Source organism: Hetaerina americana, unplaced genomic scaffold, assembly GCF_022747635.1.
Source record: "Hetaerina americana unplaced genomic scaffold, ioHetAmer1.1.p SCAF_3, whole genome shotgun sequence".
Lineage (NCBI taxonomy): Eukaryota > Metazoa > Arthropoda > Insecta > Odonata > Calopterygidae > Hetaerina > Hetaerina americana.
The window spans coordinates 11697984-11718584 of NW_027286874.1; the positions used below are offsets into that span (position 1 = coordinate 11697984).

General features: G+C 32.5%; 1 protein-coding gene across 7 annotated transcripts in view; it reads right to left on the reverse strand.

The window, feature by feature from the left end:
• Positions 1–20601, reverse strand: part of LOC139691100 (zinc finger protein 271-like) — a 49456-nt gene that overhangs the window by 7470 nt on the left and 21385 nt on the right. For all 7 annotated transcript variants that reach the window (XM_071588868.1, XM_071588867.1, XM_071588860.1 and 4 more), the window contains one exon: positions 9954–10213. In XM_071588868.1, the coding sequence (XP_071444969.1) occupies positions 9954–10213 (260 nt within the window). The remainder of the gene's footprint in view (positions 1–9953; positions 10214–20601) is intronic.

The window sequence follows — 20601 nt, forward strand, 5'->3', positions numbered from 1 at the left end:
TTGAGCCAAGTGCTGTATGTTACGCAGTCTTCTTACATTTGTTTACGATAGATGGCCAGTTCTTTCTATAAGCTTTAGTAACTTCTGAAAGGCATAATTATTTTGAGTCCTTCTCAAAGTAGAATAGTGCAGCAAAAATATCATCAAAAATGTGCCACTATTAAAGAACACACATAACTATGCATACTGTAAACGAGGTGAAGGTTCTTGAGAAATTGGAACCTGATGTCCCTGTTGTTACTTAGGTTTTTCAGTTAGTTATGGCTGAAAAGACTGTCCCATTCAAAAAAGAAGGATAAAATCAAGATATTTGCTCACAAATTTGATGTCATTGTTCAGAATATATACAGGAAGCCTCAGTAAACACTTATGTTAATGCTAAATGAAAAGCTGGAAAACGCCATTCCTTGGTAGAACACAAAGAAGCGATCAAGAGGAGTAGCAATTTGTGGCACTGAAATTCAAGATGCAGCACAAAAGTTTGCCTGGCAAAGTCATAAGCACTGATAGTGATGCAGTTGAGCCTTTCATTTATAATAAAATTGCATGCACCGATAGCTGAATTATGATTATGTTAGCTGTACAAAGCAGATGAAACAGTCTTGTACTGGAGAGCTTTGCCAGAAAACACGCAAGTTTTATCAAGTGAATGAAAGGCTCCTGGATGAAAAATGAACTATGGAAGGGCATATACTCTATAACCTCAGTGGTCTAATGCAGATGGTACCCACCCGTTACAAAGTGTTGTGGGGGGGATTTTGACAACCTTGAGCTCTGACAAAAATAATGAATGAACTTGCTGTATTTTACAGGTTTATTTAGTAAATCCATGGTTCACGGAGTTATCACAATTGACTGGTTCCACAATAACTTCGTTCCAGAAGTTGTAAAATATCAAGATGATGTTATGGGAACATCAAAGGATGAATTAAAAGAACTTTACATTTTGGACAATACCTCTTTCCGTCAGACATTGGAAATCTGCCCAACATGGATGGTAAGATTTGGTGCCTTGCCTTGCCCCCCAAGACAATGTTTTTTCAGCTGATGGATCAAGGAGTTATCATTGCTTTGCATGAAGCTGTACAAGTGAAAATTTTGGAAGGAAGTTTTAGAAGAGCTAGAGCCAAGTGAGATTGAAGACAGCTGAGGACAGAGAACATTAATGAATATGAAAACCTATAATTTGAAGTATGTATGCTGAAGGGGCTGAAAGTAGGTGAAACCAATCCACCATTGCCAAGTCATGGAATAATGTTTAAAGAGGAGGTTGATTTCACTTCAACATGATTTGAATCTGAAGATTATGAGGAACTTTTGCAGTCTGCAGGGGAAATATCCTGGACTAAAATGTTGAGGACTGGCTTTAAATCGATGAAGGTGATCTGGGTTTACAACATTAACCAAAGAAGAATTAGCTGATAGTGTTCCCGCGATGGGAAATGGATCGTCAGAATCTGAAGAGAAGCCTACTGAATATTCATGTAAAATTTTGGATGCCCGGGAAAGCCAGGACATTATCATAAATTTTAAAATACTGATGATGATGAAATGTTAGACACAAATATGCAACAATATAATGAATGTTGAAGACCACATAGGAGATTGCATTACTCATCTATTAACATTTGCTAACTTGGTATATATTATTTGTTTACAGAATATTGCTACCTCCGATCAAATCTAGTGAAATTCAATTTTCATTAACCATATCATTTCACATAGAAAACTATCAACTGTAATAACCTAATACTCCAACAAGGCAATACGTTATCTGCTTAAATGTGTTTCTTCTGCGAACCATATACTTAACGCATACCTGAGAACACGGTCGACTGAACCTTGCATCAACACTATTGAAGTTCACAAAAGAAAATTAGCTCATTTTTCTTAAGTTAAACTTGCACATATTAAATTTAAAAAAATGAATTCACTAAATGTATAGAGATAGATCCAATAAACGGGATAATATCATGGATAAAATAATTAATAATGCATTATTATTGCTAATAGAAGTTGCCAAGGAATAGGAGAGCTAATTTCCGTGGGCATTCTGTGATGTATTTATTCAAATAGGATTCCATTAATTTACTTTTTTTACATATGATGCTTCCTATTCACCTGTTAAGGTCATTGGTGATTAAGAAAGCACAAAAATAGAGGTTAAAATACTGCATGGGTTTACATGTCTCAAATGCCACATTACACTAAATTTTGCTTTTGATTGTGGTAGAGAATCCCTCTAAACAACAGAATTCAACAACAAAACCTGATGGATTAACCACACCCTTGAAATATTTGAATATTGGTAAAAGTGGGTCTACTGATAAAACAGATGATGCCAATGTTACCGGTGATATATCACAAAAGTTATGTGTCAGGTGGATAAATGTAGTGAGAAGTAATATGGTTTGTTTTTAAGTATAATTCTTCTATAATTGACAATTTGCTAACTTGTGGAGAAATAGTTAACTTTGGTTCAATAGATTTATTTAAATACTTCACTTAGATCCCTGAAATGAAAATAAAATTAAACATTCATTTTGAAAGTACATTATTTGCAACCTCATTAGCCATTTAAATTGTTCAATCATTTCACTTGAAAGACATTGCTTTACTATTCTTGCTAGATTATAACATTCTCTGGCGACAAAATGAATTAGCATAATTGTGGCACAAGCAAATTGAAAGTTGACAACTGTGAATAACATTTTAATTTAATGCAACAACTATAAACTTAATTCAAACTAACTTTAACTGTCAACTCTCTGAATTAATGACTGACAAACAAAAATAAGCCACGTGAAATTATTATCATAATTCTGTGTTTCATAATTTCTTAAGTACCCAAATATGTCACACATCATCAATTATCCAAATCCAAAAAAATTAACATCAAGACTAATGCCAATAAGAGGCATTAGGCAATACAAGTAAAATAAACTAAATGCAACACACAATCAGAAAAAAAAACATCCAAATACATAAGGGTTTTCTAAAATATGTTCCTTTGCATTAATTTTCTTTCCAGTATTTGGATTAATTTGTTAAACTATGACCACATTCATAAATGCATACAAGTGTATAAGACATTCAAAAAACTATAAAATGGCAATTGGATTTGAATATTTAAATTTCAAATAAAGTGCAAAATTATGAATCACAAATCATAACTGTTTTCATTGTACAGAACTTGAATGTGTAATAATAATACACATGTGATTTTGACAGAGCAAAATGCTCATTAAACTGCACTAGCAAAGGAATCAAATGTAATGTGCATGTGATTTTTTAACAAATATTTCAAAAATGAATTAATGTATTGAAAACAACCCCAAAGCATGGAATACTAGGAGTCTTTTAATTTTGAACTGAATCAATGATAATTTTTCTGAAATATAAACCAAGCATTACAGAGCAAAAACATCAAAATGGGCATAAGAACAATAAAAATACTCAGAAATCTCAAGAAGCATGTCATATGTTTTATATGAAACACCATAATTGCATGGAGAGTGAATTATTGGAACAAGAAACACCTAGAGCTATCAAAAACTTAAATTTTCTTAGGTGAGATTTTTTTAATGCCAAAATTTAAATTGATAATCTCAAAGAAATGTCAGAATCTATGGTGGCAAAAAAACTGAAAAGCATGCACACTGAACTTTGAGACTGCAGAGATCAAGATGCCAAATATCTATAAAATAATAATTGTTGCACCTTTCAGGTTTGCAATTAATGACTGAAAAACTATATCACAGAAAGTTTAGCAAAATAAACATTTCATGTTTCTATGCAGAGATTATTTAAAAGGAATGCTTATTTTTAAATTTATTTACATTTCTCAGCTTTTTTTAAAAAAGTGATCCTTTAAAATTTTAAATTTTGTAATTTTTAGGAATAAAATATATAAATCTTTCTCAGAAAACAAATTTAATGTTTTTAAGTAAAATAAATTCAATTCAAAGACAATATTATCCTGAAAATGAAACCTGAAAGCATAAGTCTCATATAATTTGAAAGATGTAGGTATGTCTCACTGAGCAATTCAAGGCACATAAAATCATGAATGTACACCAATCATAAGCAATATTAAATGTCAAAGTACATAGTTTCAAAATATATCAGTTCAAGATCACAAAGTCACAATTTACCACTGATTCATAGAGATATCACAATACACACTAAAAACCTAGTTATACAAACATTTCCTGGAAAAAATGGGACCAATTTTAGCAACATACAATCATCAAATTCTCTTTTTCAACTAGCTATAAAAAATTATAATAAAAACTCAAAAATCACAAAGCAAAGTTTCCAAATTCACCATATAATGTATATCTAATAATAGGTGCTTTCAAACTTGGATTAGACATAATTCTGTGCAGTAAATATCTACAAAACATTTCTATCACTAAAATTTTCAGGCAAAAATACTGTTAAGAGAGAACTCCCAAAGATTTTATCATCATACCCATTTAAAGAATGAAGAAGAGCTAAACATTTGCGTGTGAGTGCCAAATACCATTGTCCAAATTTCAAGTAAATTGAAAATCCACACCTCATATATGCTAACAATCCATTCATTAAATCTAAACAAAAATCAATCCACTCAAAATCCACCCTCAAAGAGATAATGAAGCATTTAATGGCTTCGTTTCCTTGCGAGTGTGTATTGTATTTTCAAATAGAACTCCTAGAGGCATGCATGATCAATGCAAATAGTCAAGAAGAGAAGTAGATTCCTAGCAATCTATCATTGGCTCAGTATTTTTTTAACTCAAGAAGATACAGCAAGTAAAATGTTTTTCCTTCGAATATTTGTCAATCACGGTATATTTTTCAGAGTTTCTCCAGCAAACAAATGATGGAACAATACAGTACTCTCATAAAAAATATTTTTGGCTGTTATACTTCCTATTCATGCAATAATTTTATTGCATAATCCTAAGTTCTGAAGAGATTTAAAAATCAACTCCCTAAACCACCGTTTAACCCTCACTAACTGTTCCATCATGCTTTGAAAAGAAAATCACGAAAGAACAATTCAATTACAAAAAAATAACAGCAGAGAAAAATATTCCCAGGCTAACATGTAAGTGCTCATGAACAATCATATGAAATTTAGAGCAGTATCGCATATATTAACAAATAATATTACAACGAGTGCATTCTTTCCATCCTTACATTCCCCATATCTAAAAAAACACCATCAGAAAATTGATCCAATTACTAAATAATTTATTACCACTATACTATAAAAGGCATCTTTCTTGATTACAAAACTAAGGAGAACCATCACCAGTATCTAAAAGAAATGAGGCCCATGAGTAACATACAAGGACAGCCTTCTAACAATGTCCTTGGAATTTCGGCAACGAGCAAAACAGAGCAGAATCAACTATCTCGGAAAACTATCAAATGGTATTTACCAGGGACAGAATTCTAAATATAATGTGCAGATTTTTCCTCCAATTTTTCATATTCACATACTTTTAAATTTAAACAGATGAGTCACTTTTCCTGCGACTCTCAATTCAAAAAATATTTTCTGCTCATCTATTGTAAATAAATAAAGTGCAAAAAGCTGCATATAAGGAACTGTTCCAGTAGACATTTTTTTTATTTAAGTGATTACCTAAAAATATTCTAAATACAAATAAATAACTTTCAAAAAGTTGAAAACAACCCAGAAGGTCTCCTTTCATTTTTATATATTCTTTTCAAATATATGTACAGACTTGTTAAGTTCCATTGTATTACGATGCATCTGACAACAAAACTTTTTTTTTAATATATCAATTCTTTTATATTATTTCCTGAAAATTTAACTTCATTCCAGGTACAGAATTTTTGTACCTGGGACTTGGGAGGAAGAATGAACTTCTGAATTATGGGATAAAATTAGTTACTTCATCACTATTCATATTGCAACTTATGGCCTAAGCCAACCAGAATTACCTTGCTAACAAAAAGTCATTCTGTGTGACATATTCCTTCGCATAGTTATTCACCCTAGTATTCTTTTTCTTCTCTATCAAACAGGGAAATTTTAAGTAATCAAAAAAAATTATGCACAACCATTTTACTCATTCATTACATCTGCTGAATGTGAATAGTTAAAGTATAGTAACGTATGAATAGAATGTACATATTAGGACTGAATAAGAAAAATAATGTAATACATATAGGGTGAGACAGAAAATGAATAATTATCTTACATTTAAAAAAATTCTCCCATACAATTCTAACTTTTCCTAGTATTTATACACCCTGTGGTAGTATGTTTAAGGTAAGTTTACAATACCAAAGCCAACTAGCTGAGCTACTCAAATCTTGACACATGCAATAACCATTAAAATGATTTGCTACCAATCTGAAATAGGCTAAGAAATAATTTTCTCAACCTGAAGGACCCTACCTTTGAAATTTATATGAGGCCAGTCAATCTGCAAGTGATCTGACATTTGCACTTCTCCAATCACTAAAACCAATTTATTATGACCAAAATTGCAAAGCAAGTAGGTGTCTTAAAAGAATTCAGGGTTTGCCCCCAACTAAGAATACTTTTAGCCTACCTCTTACTCCCTTTCTCCATTCTACACCTTGACTGCCAACTGACTGTTTGATCATTCAAACAATTCATGAGAAATTCAAGGAATAAAAAAATTGAATTTATATAAATTTCTCAAAACAAAGTGATTTCTTTTAGCTCCTTTTCCTCTTTCTATTAAAAAGATGAAGTCTAGAAGAGCCTTATGCATCACTAACTAAAATAGATGCATAAAAATATCCATGACATAGAATCAGAAAACAACCCTCTTTGGCTGGATTACCTCCCATGAATTTGAGAATGAGAAACGAGGATACTACCCTACAACCATTGAAACTGGCAAAATAGGCTTAATGTTCCAAACTGTAAGATCTAATAGCATTTTGAACCCACATTAATATTATACCTCATGAAAATATCCATAATACAATCACTTCCTGTAGATTTTGAGAACACTTTTCTTCTAAATCCCAATAGTCGTATACCAAGGGATAAAATTCAAATTTTTATGGATAATTTCATGATTTCAAGTCTTTGCCCAAAACATTGACCAAGGATTTCTCCAGTTATGATTACAAGTAGATTGCACATGGTTAGTATGAGATATATGTTGGGTCAAGGGAGTACACAAGCAGCTTTACCCTGTATTACTGCAAAAAAAAATAAGAAAACTAACATTCATGTGATTATACCATATTCGTTCTTCCATAAAAAAATAGTAAATGGATAACGACTCTTAATTTTGGAATTATTAGAGGAGGAATTATTAAAGCTTCCTAATTTGGGAATACTCAGCTAAGTTTATGCCATACCAAATAATATATTTCACTCTTCAAAGAAAGACTTAGGTATACAAAATGTGATTTCATCTAATAATGATTTTGATGAAAGTATGGACAATATATTTTAAACATCCTGGGGAGCACTACATCGATAAAACAAAAATTTTATTTATACTGAAGCATTTATGTTCAAGTTTTTCAGTTTTATTTTCTCATTTCCAGCCAAATTGGACTCTCATTAGGACATTGCTTGAAAGTGAATTTTCCTTGTTTGAATTCCCATTTCTTTAGGTCCCAGCCCCAAAACCAGCAAATGATTACCGTTGGCACGTATTTGGTTACCTCTTTTGTATGCTTGATGATAAACAAAAATTTAAATTCATCTATGCATAAGTACACTAATCAGCCTTGACATCAATGAAAAACATATGCAAGATAAGGTCCTTCATTAAAAGATTAAAATTATTTTAAAAAATATTTCATACAAGTGAAGAGTTGCCAAAACTTTGAACATACTAACTTCAAACAAAAAATGTCCTATTTTATATTGTGATATCATCTCAAGACATTTAGAGTGATTTTGTTTTTAATATATCGCAGGCCATGTTATCTAAATATCACAAATTTTGTGCTATTAGAAGCAAGACAAACATTGGTATAATAACCAGGGAGAAATATTCAGCTAAATAGCAAATTGTGGCCGAAGAATAGAATCAACTTTTCTGGGAAGTGAATGAAACAGAGAAAGGACACGTGGGGGAGTTCCATTACTTCTTAGAATTTCCTGTCTCTGTTAACATTGTTTCTGTTTCATTAAAAAAAATAAAATAGTAAAAAAAGCATCTTTTAATTTTATAATTATTGCATTTTAAGAAACAATTTTATTGTTACATGTATAATAGTAGTTCATGAGACACCCAAGACACGAGTTGAGATTAAGACATACAAGCCATGGACTCGATTAAGATTAATGCTTCTCATAATGGATAAAAATTAACAAACTATGTGACTCAGTTAATTATTGTGCAGAACAAAGTAAAAAAGAAATTAACAGTCTGCACCATTTCTAAGTGCAGTTATCACTGACTTATTAAGTATCAATTCTGTGAGCATGGTGAAGCAACTATACAAAATTTTTTCACTTTCATTTCATTGTTAACATTTCAAAACATAGACGAAACAAAAGATTTTGCTAAATGCTATCACCAGGAAGCTATGGAATGAACAGTAGCAAGTTACTGTGTCATAAATGAAATTATCCATCCTAAAATAGAGCTACCTGCATTACAATAAATTTTTCATACATTTGCAGGTTTTACTGGTTAGTTCATTCAGAATTCAGAGTCCCTTCAAAAATATACTAATGAGAGCCCACTATATGTGTGTATGGCCTGTCATGAAATCATAAGAATATTTCATGCTTAGATTTTATAAGAGCTATCTTTTCCCAGTGCTCATCTGCTGTAAGAGGTTGGTTGGTGAATTTCGCCCCAAGTCCAGTAATCAGTATCCACCGAGCATAGCTTTTAGTAGGAGACAGTTCAAGTCACCTTCAAAGTTGATTCCTATCGGCCTTGGGACTGAACCCCCTGATTGGCTTATTTTTTGAAAACCTTGTGGAAGTCATGATTAGGGTCTAGATAACCCATTTAACTTTAAAAAAGCAAAATATAATTAATGGTTTCTGGCGTAACTTTATGGAACCGATTCATTATAAATATTATATTATATTATATTTATAAAGCAAAATATACAAAGTTTAGAATGTTCACTCAAGGGGCATAGTCTTCACCAGCAGTATTAAACCCATTAGTGAGCTTGATTTTCATTTTCCATCAAGAGATTTGAAATGGCAAAATAGAATTCACGATTAATAAATCTAATACAGATTCACAACCAAGAAAGATGCAATTAATGTACATTTTACACAATGAGATCATGAATTCCGTAATGAGATTTACAGTGTCAAAAAATACTAAATTTTTTTAAAGCTTTCAGCTTGGACTAATAACAGATGAACTTCCACGCTGAAAATTCATTGTTCTAGGATCTACCTTTCTAAAATGAAAGTTATCACAAGGGTGCAATTACATATTTGATACTGTAACTTCTGTATGTTATTATTGATCTGCATTAAGTCAAAATGGCATGTTGTACCAGGATTAATTTCAAAATAATCAAAGCCAGTAGAAAGATGATTATAAGGAGAGAGGCGGACATATTTCAAATGGACAATGGGAAAAATCATTAGAGCACAAAAATATTATTTTTCTGGTATTATTAAACAGGTGTTAAAATAGGTGAGAACAGAGTTTACTCTCATATTCATGGCATAAATTTCATAATTCAACTAGGCATCCAAAATTTAATCAAAAAATATTATTTAATCCATTTAGATTTGAACAAAGATGGTATAATCAGATGATCAGGCCTTCCATTACCTAGATTCATTTCTCATTTTAAGCTTTTTATCTCCCATTTCATTGACCTATTATTTCATTACTAGCAACTCAAAAAATAAAGCAAATACAGGGTGTCCTTGCCCAAAAAAATACTCTTACTAACCACAACATAAAATATTTTAAAAACCACTTTCGTGAGAGAGATACAACTCTTACCCCATTATTGCAATCTGTCTTCCCACTTCCTTGCATCCACTCGTAGTTGGCTTGGCCTCATTCTTGATAGCCATGATAGCTGCAGCAGCAGCGGCTGCCGCTGCAGCACTTGGGCCACCAACCCCTTGGATGCCAGCAACCACACTGTCATCCTTCTGTGTGCCCACTTCCTGGGACTGCACCACTTCAGCCACAGGCTGAGTCAACTGCTGTGCACCACCTTGGTCTGGTGGTGGAGCTGGGGCAGCAACCACCACCACCTACCAAGTACACATTCACTCATGCTTACAACTGATTTCTCCCAATCCTCATGATGCAGGCCCCCATGAAATAACACTTTTATGAACTTAAAATTACATCCAGGCCATCCTAATACCTTTGAATCAAACAAAACAAAGAGTTCTTATTAACGCCAATTACTGAATGACAGAATAACAATGTATTCCTCTTTGCAGCGAGTGATGAAAATAATATGGAAAAGTGGTATCAAAAGGCACCGATCCAATTTCACCCACATAATAATGGTAACTACATCACAAATCTTTATTGAATCAAAGTTTTTTAATCTCTATTTTGTGCAGGGTTGATTAGCAGCACATTTACTTTTTTAAAGCACAGCTATACTCACAGAAATATTAATAAAAAGTGAAAAATAAAATTTTTTAAACACTAGTTTACATCTCAGGTTCACCTAGCTTCACAAGGCACCAAGGTGAGTGGCAATGTGCAAAGAAAGAGCATGTGATTTTAAATATATGGTTTGCTGAAAAATATTGAGAAATACTGACCAATGTGAAATTTGCAGTTGGTGGCACCATTTTAAGTACACTAAAAGCAAGTTGGATGATTGTGTAAGGGAGTGAAGGATGAAGTTCCATATAAGTGGAAGCAAAGAGGGTAGTGGCTCTTAAAGGAAAAGATTCCCTCTATGTAGAATTGGAGGGAGTGAATGGAAGAATAATTCCCTTAGCCCAAAAGATAAACCATAGCAAGCATAGGTGGGAAGAGGTTGTTCAGTAAGAAGCAATGAGAGGGAAAAAAAGGAAGGAAGTGACATCTTTAGCAAGCAATTTTGAGGCAGATTAGCAGATTCTGGAGAACGATTAGAAGCACCAAAATAAAGATTATCGAGATTTCCTCATATATTTTTCCTGATTCCCCTTTACAAAGAATCAAGCAGCTGCTCAGTGGTTCCAGGGATTTAGAACAGAACAAATGGAAAGGAAAATCAATGAAATAGGAAATTAATGGGGGCAATGAAAATTAGGGGATGGCTCATGTCAGATCAAATAAACATCAAAGATTATTGGTGAATTTTCATAATTTTCCCTGAGATTTACCAAACTTTTCTATTTTTCAAGATTTTCTTGATTGTGAGAATTCCTTTTTTGCCACCTCCCTGGAGGTTGTGTGTCAGGTCAGCATAGGAGAAATGTGCATAATTTAAAGAGTACAGTAATAACAAAAGGTAAGTGTAATAGATATATATTAAGTATGTGGGTCATTCAATAACTCCTTAGAAAATCCTAGGGGTAATGCTCAGTATAGGAAAAGATTTGCTTGTAGTAAGCCTCATCCCTTACTAGACTGCTGTCAAAGTTTAAGTCAGCAATACCCATCACGTGGTTTCATGTTCATAGTCGATTGAAGAAAACACATTGGTTAATTTAGAAAACTGAAAAAATTAGTTTCGGGCAGTGATTAAACACTTTACTGAAAAGGCTTAACACCGAAAGAGCCAAGCTGGATGAAGTTCATAGCTAATCTGCTTCTTTGTTTGCAACTGTTGGGTAGATGAGTTTAAATGTGGCCACATGGCCACAAAAGATGAGTATCTGTCGGGACATTCAGTGGAAGACTTCCTCTAAAATGATTGACAAAATCCATCATATAGTTTTCAGTGCTTGAAGAATGAAGTTCATTAAATAGTTGAGGCCAGAGATATAGCACAAGGTATGGTGGTTTCAATTCTACAAAACAATCTCGGCCAAATGGATTTGCTCTTCGTGAAGAATAAAAATAATCATGTGGTCCATGCAGAGTTTGGTTTGACACTTTTCCGTTACATTCCCGAAGAGTGTTTGCATCAATACACGCATATCTGTGGATGAAATATTGATACACTCGTGTACTCCAGAGAAAAAGTTTGAATTAACAACATCCACTGTATTCACTAGATTTGCCCCGAAGTGACTTTTTCTTATTTCTTTACTTGAAAAAATAAAGGCGTGACAGATAATGATTCACGTTGAACAAGCAGGTCATTGCAAACACATGTCTATTTTAGGGACCTTCCCAAATGTCACTGTTTGTATGGCTTAATAAAGTTTGAGAAACACTGGGAACAGTGTATTGGCCTCAAAGGAGATAATGATGAAAAATAAAAAATAAGCCAATATAATTTGTTTTCTATTTTTCCTATGGACTTATTGAACAGCTCACATATAATGCTCATTTTTATCTCAGTTTAAAACTTGACCCTGCAATCAGTACCATCGCATCACGTTAAATGGGTGAACTCAATTCAGTTGACTTCCCTTTGGAGTCAAATTAATCTTCAAATCACATTGATCATGAATGTGACATTTGCTTTCAATTAAAGTTGAAGAACAGAAGTCTTGTACTCCAAACAAACCCCCTCCACTACTGTGGTGCAACCTTCACAAAGCTGAAGGCAGAAAATGGTGCATTCCAAAGTAAAAAAGATGACATATTTGGGATAACTGTACAAAATAACATTACCCTTCTAGTCTCAAAATCAACTACTGCAGAGTGCCATAACCTTACTCCAGATGTACTTAGAAGCAGAAACAATTACCATTTAAATAAAATACAGGCTACTTAAGACAAATTATATGACAAGTAAACTTGTTAAAGACTAACCAAAGCGTCTAAAATCATTCATGTGAAAAAGCAAAATATACTGCTGATAAAATTAATTATTCAAGCACCTTGGTTATCTCCTAATACTAACCTAAATGACTTATATTGACGTGATACCTATGCAACTATTGCTGTAACTATACATTTAAGCATTCAACTTAATTTAAACATGAGCCTTTCAATTTATTGCCAGTAGATTATTATTTGTCTAATCATTGTCACTCAACTTATTCAAAAAAAATTTAAAAAATTTATTCCAGATGGTTTATAGCAAAATCATTTTTAAATTATTATTTAATGTGGTACAGGCTATGGTTCATCACATTCATCAAAAATATTACCTATGAAAACATTTTCATTTTTTAAAACCAAAATGAGCTTTGAGCCATAAGAACAAATTTTTTGAACCCTAGCTAAAGACAATGTGAATAGTTTTTGATAATCACCACTAAATACATCCTTCAAGCAAAATTATCACACTTGAGAAACTAATACATGCTACCATGAAGTCTTCATCAAGGACATATAATTTGTCAATTAAAAAATTAAATTTTATATACATCCTCAAACAGCTTAGACATTTTAAAAATGTAGGAGATCTACACACAGAGCTATGGATATATTTCTATGTTATTTCCTATTATTAAGAATTTACTTATGGAATGGTCTTCAAAAATTCCTGGGTTTTTTTAATTAATTCTGTTAAGAGGACATAAAATATTTCAGGAAGCATACACATCCAAGATATGAATAATCTGAATAAATATTCAACAAACTGCAGTTGATTGCAGTAATTTTTAACATCGATCAAACTCCAATAGCAATAGAGTGTATATAACGTAATATGTGGAATTAAGTTATAATTACTCCAATGGTTCATTTACCTCACAACAATATTTAATATTAGAAAGCACTTTACAGTATCAGCAAAGGTAAGTAGGGATTTAAGGATTAAATGATTAAATAAAAACACAATTTACAATATAAATGTATAAAAAATAAATCAGAAGACCATATCCAAATTGAAACTGAGCACAGAAATTATCAAATGAAAATGAAAATTTATAACTAACAGAAATTTAGATATTATTCTCTCATAACGCATCAGTCATCAGTATTTTCCCTATGTTCAGCTTTTCTGTCCCCTATGGCAATATTACCACCAGCAACAGTAAATTTAAATAAAGTTTCAGTTTATCCAATCATATTTTTGCGCATTCAAAATGGATGGTTATGATTTTATTACAAATTAGATTTTACCATCAAATTGACCAGTTCGGAGCTTTAAGCAAAGAATTTGGTTAGAATAATTTTAAAAACTCTTGGACGTCCAGGCCATGTGAAGAAATTGGGCAGCTATCAATTTTCTATTGACACTTCTTTCCTTCTGTTTACATCAATGGCCCTTTTACTGAATTTTAATGTGAAATATTTCTTCAGTGAACTCCAATTTGGTCGTTAAACCTGATGTCTCTTTCCAATCCCCTATCACTTCCATTTAATATTACCGTTTGCAGAGCTTCATTTGAACAATTGAAGTAACTGCCTGAGATATTACAACAGTTACCTCAACAGAGTAATCAGCTGATGATCTTAGGGATGTAGAAATTTCAGGGCAAAAATCATTTACCCAGACAAAAAGTTATTTATAATGATCATCTTGGACTATCAACACCATACTAAAAATTGTATGCTTCCACTGGGAATAAGAAAGGGGAGATTTAGATTACAGCAGAAGGAAAGTTTTGAGGGCTGCTATCATGAATCACCGCTTGGTCACCATCAGTTAAATTTACTCAAAAATGTATTTTAATTAAAGACAGTTCAGATTCAGTACTTAATCCTTTAAAAACAGTAGCGGGTTGACAAAATGTTGATATGATCTCTTACTGTCATGACTGATATCATGTTATGTACACAAAGTATAAAATGCATACTATACCAATCACACACTTAACAGTTTTTGACTAAATGAAAATGATTATGACAGCTCTTTGCTTAGTCTTGAAATCACAGAAAAACAAATTATAACAAATGTTGCCTGAAAACCAATTTATCTTTGTTACACGTTCCTTTGAATGATACTTTCTCTTGATAGTTAGCAGCTTAATGCATTTATGCAAGAGAACACAGCTATTCAAAACCACCACCACCACACTTGCCATGAACACCAACTTCAGCAAAAATTCAGGTTTTGGCAAAAGCCTGAGGACCTTGATTAGCATAGTTACTGTTTGTTGATTCAATTTAGAACTGATAATTTGGGATTATTGAATATTGGCATGGTAATGATTATGATTGCTAAACCTATTTAAATATATGCCTCCCTCAGGACACTAATCAATTTATCTAACGCTCAAACTTTATTTTGATCCCATTAAAAACTTACCCATCTTGATACTATTGATCTGCATCATCATTTTTCATTTAAAATTTCCACCCTATTTTGAAATGGATGATCTCCAAGTATCTTATTTGTCGGCAGATATGCCAAGGGAGTATTGCTATACATTTTTATATTTATAGCATTGCAAAATATCATTCATCAGAAAATTTAAATATTAGAAAACTAAAGAAAAAGTTATGAAAAAATACTGTCTTGCCTAAATATATAATAACACCAATACAGAAAACATTAAATATGTTGAGGTGAGTCATATTTGAGATGATACCCAAGGTATTTATTTGACCTACTCATGGGGACCAAATACGAGGGTCATCCGGAAAGTAGTACCCGTTCGTGCCGCATGAAGTGCTGACGACGCGAGTAGCCGCTGGACGAGGTCAGATAGCTTCAGTGGCTTGTCTGCCTTCTCTGAGCCAAGTTGCGTGACGCTAGCATTGCCTGTGTTGTTTCTGTGATTGTTTACAATGTTTAAAAAAATTGAGAACGCCGCCAGTTGTGAAGTGAGGGCAGTGATTAAATTCCTCAATGCAAGAAACGTTCGCCCATGTGATATTCATCGCCAATTAAAGGAGGTGTATGGAGACAATGTAATGGACGAGTCGTCTGTTCGGCGGTGGTGTCGCAACTTCAACATGGGGAGGGGGAACACACACGACGATGAGCGTTCGGGGAGACCGTCTGTCATTACAGACCAACTGGTGAGCTCAGTTGACGAATTCGTGAGGAACGATCGGCGCGTCACAATTGATGACATCTGTGAGCATTTTCCCAATGTTTCTCGAACAATTGTTCATGAAATTGTTAAACACCATCTGCATTATGCAAAAATTTGTGCAAGATGGGTCCCTCACGTATCTCAATGAGCTGGCGGCGAAGGACTATGCAGCAGGAATACAGAAACTTGTCACACGTTATGACAAATGCCTTAATTTGCTTGGAGATTATGTTGAGAAGTAGTTTAAAGTATCCTCTTTCAAATAAATTTTTTTATGTTTGTTAATATTTACTTTTGTGTCTTTATTTCACGAACGGGTACTACTTTCCGGATGACCCTCGTATAAGCCAACATATTTAATGTAAGTATTCAAACTTAAGTACAGTATGTTCTAGGTAACTATTTGATTGTGATTAAATAGCAATTAACAGGATATTATTAATCCACTCTTGCCTAAATCACTGTGTATGAAGATTTTTAAGAGTTTGTCAGTGCATCCATTTAGCTATACCTATACAGCCTTTAACATGACAAACCATAACATTTGAGACTCAAAATCTAAAGTTGAACAATTTATAGAATGATCACAGTCAGCTAAGTTTGACTCAAAAGGAAGACTCATGATGGTATGTGTAACAGCAGCCTAAAGAATGTCAAGGATTTCCCAAGACAAAAAAAATAAATGAATTAAATTAACATTAGAAATGATAACTCCTGTAAAATTGATAGGTACTGAGTTAGTATCCATAGGAAAACACCAAATTTCCTAAGGCTTCAGATTCACACATTCCACATTACTTATGAATCAACACAGATTACATGAAATGCATAACACAACTATCCACAATTCATTTCCTCAACCATTAAATAGGAGAAGCATGTTGAAGTTATCTTTGCCAAAAATGAGATATAAATTAAAATTAAGACAGCGTGAAATGTTAGCATAGTTTCTGGAATTGAAAAAATTTAATTGTGGAATCAAAATGAAATGGTGAAAAATTATACGAATTAAGTGCATTTTCTTACTAGAGCAATAAAAAAACATAAGCACCGTGACAGGATTGAAATTCACCTTGGTTGGAACCAAGACAACACAATTTCAAGAGCATGTCAATATTTCACTGACCAAAAAAATAAATGGCTACTATCTGAAAAATACTTACTATTCATAAAGCCCCAACCTAATAATCTCAGAGATAGTAAACGAGAAACAATTATTAAAATTCAAACCTAACATATCACCAGGACCTGAAGACTCATCTGCTTAAGTCGAGGAGTTAGCAAATGTTATTTCACCATACCCTGCAATCATTTTCAAGACGTCTTTTACATGGCGTAAATTCCTGAAGGATAATAAATTAGATGGTGCAATTTCAATTTGCAGAGGGCCCGGTGAAGTACTTGTTAGTAATTATCACTAAAAACTTACTAGCATTATTCAAACAATCTGGGCCAGACTAACTTTTGACTTAAATGAAACATATTGTTGAGAATCACTAAGTTGCTCTTGTTAAAATAAAAAACTTGAATTTTATTTATAGAAAATTACTGATTGCCAGCTGACCCTTGACTTTCTCGAGGGACCCCAAGACAAAACTTAACTTTATGCATTAACTGTTCCCGAGGCTTAAAGTAAACAGGGGAAATTGCTCTTTCTGTTTCAATTAATGTTTAAAAATATTTAATCCCTAATTAAATGATGTATATCGAGGAAATCCCTGCATTAGGGATGATATATGTTCCGAGAACATCTTCCAGTTAAAGTTTTGTTATTGGATGCATGACTAACAGCACATGTACGCATTCATGACAATAAAGCTTTGTACATGGTAAAAATCATAAACAAAAAAAGAAAACAAACTCGAAAAATTAAGACAAAAGAAATTTTGATCATGAGTGACCTTTTAAATACTATTATGAGACTAGGACTAGCATTAACTTTCAGTACACACATATAAAACAATAGTTCCAGAATTAATATTATTATTATAAGTTGATGAAAAATTAAATGTGTGAAAAGTTTACACTCATTCCATTGTTGCTGAGACAGATCAATCCTTCCATCCATATTGAGTAAAGTAATCAATGAATACTGTCAATACATGAACCTTCTATGGCTACTCAATGACTAAGAAAAAACTTAATACTTTTACATTAAAATAATTATTATTTTATAATTACAATTGATAATTACAAGGTAAACTAAAAGAGTGGCTCATTTTGAACACACAATACATGAGAAAACTTTCAATTTCTCAAGAACAAAGAAATAAATTGAAATCACAGAAAAATTAAAAATAAGGGAGTGCATAACCTTTGGAAACAGGAAGCCTGACAAAATAATGTCATCTTTATTATTCCACTGAAGTAATTCATTATGGTCTGTGTATTTTTTGGGACCTTAACCAGCAATACTTCATCATTAGGTTATATATAAAAAGAGGGCCTATAAAACCTCCACACATACTTTAAAATAGTAATTAGATTTGTTATTTAATTCAATAATAATTTAATAAATTAACTGATGGCAGGCATTTTAATACAATTATTTTAAAATCATGCTTTTCAGATCTCCAATGTTAACAATGTTAATATATGTAATAATACTTGCAGGAATGAACAAATAGAAAGAAATAATGTGCAAGATGCCCATAGATAATTTCTTTTGAGCTTCATGCTCTCTATGGCAATTAAGGGAAAAAGGGATTAAGATTTTGTAAAATTATCTCTGGATGTGTCAAAATTTTAAGATATTAAAGAACAATTAGGTGAATGATTTAAATGTATATCAGCAATGTTTTTATAGTTTACTGCAAAAATTTTAGATTCGATAAAAGAAAAACAAAACTAGTGACAAAAATCCTACTGATGAATGGATTATAAAATTTAAATTGGGTTTAATAATAACAATAAATTCAAATGAAGGAATTCGGTTTGAAAATGCAAGGAAAATGACTATCATTTAATGAAAAAGGGACTTAACTTTGGAATATACACTAGACCAAATTTAGGATCAAACCTATTCTTAGTTTTTACACTTGAAATGTGCAGCTAATATTTATATTGACAGCCTCTCTTTCCTGTCCTCAGTGCTTCATTCATTTGCAGATCATTTATAATTATGTTAAACTTTTCAGGAAAGAAGTGTGCCATATAAACATGCTTCGTTGCAGAGCATATATTGGGGGGAGTTCTATAATGAATTTTACATGAGGTTTATTATTGCATTCTTTCGGCAGTTGTTTATGAGAAAGAAATTTCATTTTCTTAGAACACCAAAAAAGGCATTGTACAAATACAAATGAAAATATTTTATCAGAATTATTCCATCCATTATCAAACTAAATAAAGAAAAGTCAGATTTTATCTTCAAGGTAGTGATTTCATTCTTCATTTTTACAAAAAGGTACTTGGCCGATGTTAAATAATAGGATTGATTGTTATGTAAAGGTAAGGAGAAGTGTATTCATATCTCAAGGCTCCTGATAAACAGGGGGAGACAATAATTAAAAGCCAATGATGGCCTTGGATAATTATGCCCCACCATCAAGTATTGATTCCATTTTACATGGGATAACTAAGGTTCAGATCTTGGAAATTTTTTCAACTCATACATTTCCATAATTAGCATACATTACTAATGAGAAAAATAATAGCATTTGGGTCAGAGGCACCAGAATATCAGCTGGTAAAATAAAGGCATTGAATTGGATGGTTAACAACTATTATCAGGGCAGCCCTGTGTTTTCCTAATAAAGAGCTATAAATTATGTTTGTACCCATTTTGGATTTTTTCAATTGTAAAATTATGCAAAGTAGAAATCCACTTGAATTCAAATGCTTTATACGTTTCATTTTCTAGAGCATTTTTAATTTGAGCATATCTTTCATTGCACTGAAGGCAAGAGATTTCTAATTACACAGCATGAGAACAATGCCATATCTTATTCTCAGTTATTTTTAAATTTCCAACATAACGAGAAACTACTTTGCACTGTATTATTACAGATGGCATTGCATCAAGAGAGAATAACATCCATAAAATAAGATTATGCCATTTCATCTCATTTTTTTACATTTAACTCATTTTGGCTTTTGGACGATTTGTGCCATTGGTCCATAAATTAACTGAAAACCTTCAAATCATTACATTCAGGTAGAAACTTTTTATTAAAATCCTTATTCATGCTTTTCTTAGTAATCCACACTATGGAATTCCAATTTTGAGGCAGTTATTACCCTTGACGTCTCAGTTACGAAGATAGTTTAATTATGCAAAATCTCAAATTTTATGATCCATGGTCTTAGAACTACAGAAAAACCTTGTACTCTCAACCTTGAACCCATATAACACCTTGTATTTTTAACATCCAAAATGGTACCATATGAATAATACAATAAGAGCCTCAAATTTATGTTTCTGAACCTGGGCTTGACGAAATTGAAATATAAAGAAGGTATAAAACTGCCTATATATTACAAATTTATCATTTGATACATGTCTTTCATCAAGGACATGTGGTACTGCTACTAAACAGGTGAAGTCATGCTCAGGAAGACCAAATTACAACATTTCATGTTGGTGCCACTTAAATACAGATTCATTTAACTCAAACCCACATAACTGAGGAGCTTGCCCTATT